Source organism: Plectropomus leopardus, unplaced genomic scaffold (assembly GCF_008729295.1).
Source record: "Plectropomus leopardus isolate mb unplaced genomic scaffold, YSFRI_Pleo_2.0 unplaced_scaffold22655, whole genome shotgun sequence".
NCBI classification, from domain to species: Eukaryota; Metazoa; Chordata; class Actinopteri; order Perciformes; family Serranidae; genus Plectropomus; species Plectropomus leopardus.
The window spans coordinates 1-3,591 of NW_024624554.1; the positions used below are offsets into that span (position 1 = coordinate 1).

At 51.8% G+C, this 3,591-nt stretch overlaps 1 protein-coding gene across 1 annotated transcript; it reads right to left on the reverse strand.

Moving 5' to 3' along the window:
* Positions 1-53: 53 nt before the first annotated feature.
* On the reverse strand, positions 54-3,496 carry LOC121965993 (alanine--tRNA ligase, mitochondrial-like). The gene is made up of 7 exons (XM_042516097.1): positions 3,000-3,496; positions 2,706-2,844; positions 2,453-2,622; positions 1,301-1,414; positions 1,031-1,171; positions 320-457; positions 54-197 (listed from the first exon to the last, which is right to left on the reverse strand). Exons 1-7 carry the CDS (start codon positions 3,282-3,284, stop codon positions 90-92), a joined length of 1,095 nt encoding a protein of 364 aa, XP_042372031.1. The 5' UTR covers positions 3,285-3,496; the 3' UTR covers positions 54-89.
* Between the last annotated feature and the right edge of the window lie 95 nt (positions 3,497-3,591).

Consider the following 3,591-nt stretch of genomic DNA (forward strand, 5'->3'; position numbering starts at 1 on the left):
TAACAGGTGTGTCTCTGTAACAGGTGAACAGGTGTGTCTCTGTAACAGGTGTGTCTCTGTAACAGGTGAACATGCGTGGCTCTTAGGTCTTACGTTCCACAGCAGAGCTCCACAGACGTCTCTCTGTCCGTCTCGTCGTCCAAAAGGTCAGAGGCCGCCACCCCGACAGACACAACCCGAACAGGGTCAGGATACACCTGCAGAGGGACAAGAGAACAGAGTGACAGTCAGCACACCGGCAGAGAGACAAGAGGAGAGAGACAGTCAGCACACCTGCAGACACAGACAGACAGACAGACAGAGACAGACGGACTGTCACCTCGTCCACTGTCCTCAGTCCACTGATGCTCCTGGCTGCCTGCAGAGGGAGCTCCTGGCTGTGCACTATGTGATTGGCTGAGATGATGTCATTAATACACCTGTCCACCTGCTGCAACTGGGACACGTCCAATGAACCCTGAGGACAGAGGACATCAACAGTGGACATTTACAGAGAATAGTTAGTGATTGATAAGTGTGAGTGATTGGTTAGTGTAATTTAGTGATTGGTCGATGTTGGTGAATGATTGGTTGGTGTAAGTGAGTGATTGGTTTGTATTGGTGAGTGAATGGTTGGTGTTAGTGAGTGATTGGTTGGTGTTAGTGAGTGATTGGTTGGCTTTGGTGAGTGAATGGTTGGTGTTAGTGAGTGATTGGTTGGCATTGGTGAGTGATTGGTTGGTGTTACTGAATGATTGGTTGGTGTTAGTGAGTGGTTGGTATTACTGAGTGATCGGTTGGCATTGGTGAGTGATTGGTTGGTGTTAGTGAGTGATTGGTTGGTGTTGGTGAGTGATTGGTTGGTGTTGGTGAGTGATTGGTTGGCGTTAGTAAGTGATTGGTTGGTGTCGGTGAGCGATTGGTTGGTGTTAGTGAATGATTGGTTGGTGTCGGTGAGCGATTGGTTGGTGTTAGTGAATGATTGGTTGGTGTTGGTGAGTGATTGGTTGGTGTTAGTTGGTAAGAGGTCGGTTTTGGTGATTTTTTTCACCTTGACACTGAAGTCAAAGCGGAGGCGATCAGCTGACACATGAGATCCTCTCTGCTGAACTGAAGGACCCAAAACTTTCCTCAGAGCAAAGTTCAGGATGTGAGTCGCTGTGTGATTCACCATACAGGACAACCTGTGGACCTGAGACAAACATGGGACAGACAGAGGTGTAATGTCCAGATGACACTGTTCCTACTGTTGGTTCTAGCTCCAGAATTCCTGCAGCTGTCTTTTTCTGCTGCACATCGACCTGTGTGGGTCGGGGTTTACCTGGTCCAGGTGGAGCTGCACCTGGTCTCCAGTCTTCAGGCTGTCGGCTGCAGTCACCTGATGGACCACGTACCCCCCCACCAGGACCACGGCCTCCACGGGGTATAGGACGTCCTAAGAGACAGGAGACACACCTGGAGTCAGAGCAGCCCCGCTCTATGACAAATCAGCAAATGTCTCGTGGATCTTTACTGGTTTTTCTTTCAGTTTTTGTTTTATTTCACAGTTTTTGGTAAAGTAAACATATGCTCGCCCACGATTTCTCTTTTGCCTGAACACATTTGTCCAGAGGTTTCTTTAATTTAAAAATGGTCACACTGAATCCAGCTCTCAGCCTGAGTTCGTCCGGAGTACCTGAACCATTTGATGATACATCAGAGTTCAGGTCAAAAAAGACAAAGACAGTCCGAGTCAGAGCGTCACTCGTAGCCTGAACTCTGCAGCCCTCAGAAACTCTTTACACCTTCCTGACATTTCCTCTTGAAATACGGTAAAAAAGTTTCTATCCATTTTACTTTCATATTTAATGCATTTATCACGGAACAGGATCGTCACGTCAGCGGTGCTCAGTGCAAAGCATTGTGGGACTGAGTGCAGACCAGCCGGCAGGTGGCGGTAATGCACCGAACGATGTTTGCAAACAGCCAATAAACCCCTCAGACGAAGACGACGACGCTGCCGTGGAGTTTATCCAGTTTGCAAAGACGGCGTGACGGTGAGGGTTTGCTGATGGAACGGTCTCACTGGTGGTCAGACGGTCCGCAGTGAGATTTTTTATTTGTTAGCTTTCCAGCTCGAAACTAAACGGCTGATCTGAAGTCGCCGACTCAACAAAGGGGAGCCGCGTGACATCATCATCAGCTGTTTGGCTGTGGGTATCGTTACCGTGGCAACATGTGACAGGGTGTTTTGGAAGATTAAAGGTCGTTTTCTAAAGCTGAGATTGTTGAGTCTGTCTCACTGATCGACTTTCAGACAGCGAGACGGACGACCGCTACCGTCACGCCACGTCACGCTGCTACACGCCGCCGTCACGCCCCGACACGCCGTTCACCAGTTCTCTGTACAAAACCGTATGGATTTGTTATGTCGCGGTGTGATGTGTCCCCCATGTGACGCCGTAGTGACAGCGCATTGTTTGCACCAGCTGACCTGTTGTCCGTCCCGGCTGAAGTAGCCCTGGTCATGTGACTGTCCCCCCTGCTCGGAGTAGAAGCAGGTGTGATCCAGGACGACCCCGCAGAGCTGACCCTCCGTGACCTCTGACACCAGACGCCCCCCCGCGTACAGAGCCACCACCGATGCACGGCATGCTGGGAACACTGGGGGGACAGAGAGGGACACCAGGTCAGCTGCTGAGGGACAGAGAGAGACAGAGGGATAAACAGAGGGACAGCGGACGTACCGTATCTGTCCTGCTCCATTCTGTACTGGTATTTGAGGCTGTCGTCTGTGTGAGGGACGCCGAGACGCTGCAGCTCGGCCAAGCTGAGGACATCCAACATCACCTGAGACTCAACACCTGACTGCAGGTCAGACTGCACCTGAGAGGGACACACAGGGACACATGGGGGGCCAAGTGAGTGAGGACATCACTACTGCAGCCTTTTACACAATAAAAGTCTTTCACTGTAAAAAAAAACTTAGCGGATCAGAGGGGACACAACGTCCATCTTTATTGACAGTCTGCGTCTCAGACCTTGTGGTTTTCTGCGATGAGACAGTCCAACTCCTGACGGTCCACCTGGACTCCTCTGTCCTCCAGCATCAGGTCCACCAGGTCTAGAGGGAAGCCCAGGTCCCTGTGCAGAGACCAGGCCACCGAGGCTGTGGGGGGGGCACAGGGAGGGGACACAGTGAGAGGGGACACAGTGAGAGGGGGCATAGAGAGAGGGGACACAGAGAGGTGAAACAAGAAGAGGGGACACAGATAGAGGACACAGCGAGAGGGGACACAGAGAGGTGAAACAAGAAGAGTGGACATGGACAGTGGACATAGAGAGGGGACAAAGGAAGGAGACACAGTGAGAGGGGGCACAGAGAGGGGGGAGACAGAGTGGGGACGCAGAGAGTGGGGACACAGAGAGAGGGGACAAAGAGAGTGGGGACACAGAGAGGTGAAACAAGAAGAGTGGACATGGACAGTGGACACAGAGAGGAGACACAGTGAGAGGGGACACAGAGAGGGGGGAGACAGAGTGGCGACAGAGAGAGGGGACAAAGAGACAAAGAGAGTGGGGACACAGAGAGAGGGGACACAGTGAGAAGGGGCACAGAGAGAGGGGACACAG

Bases quoted from the DNA above. Each gene is read 5' to 3' on its own strand.
- LOC121965993 (XM_042516097.1), bottom strand. From the start codon at position 3,284: ATGTCCACTCTTCTTGTTTCACCTCTCTGTGTCCCCTCTCGCTGTGTC. The intron at 2,845-2,999 runs GTCTGAGACGCA...TGTCCCTCTCAG, and splicing joins TCATCGCAGAAAACCACAAG to GTGCAGTCTGACCTGCAGTC. The intron at 1,415-2,452 runs GTCAGCTGGTGC...CCTGTCTCTTAG, and splicing joins TCAGCCGGGACGGACAACAG to GACGTCCTATACCCCGTGGA.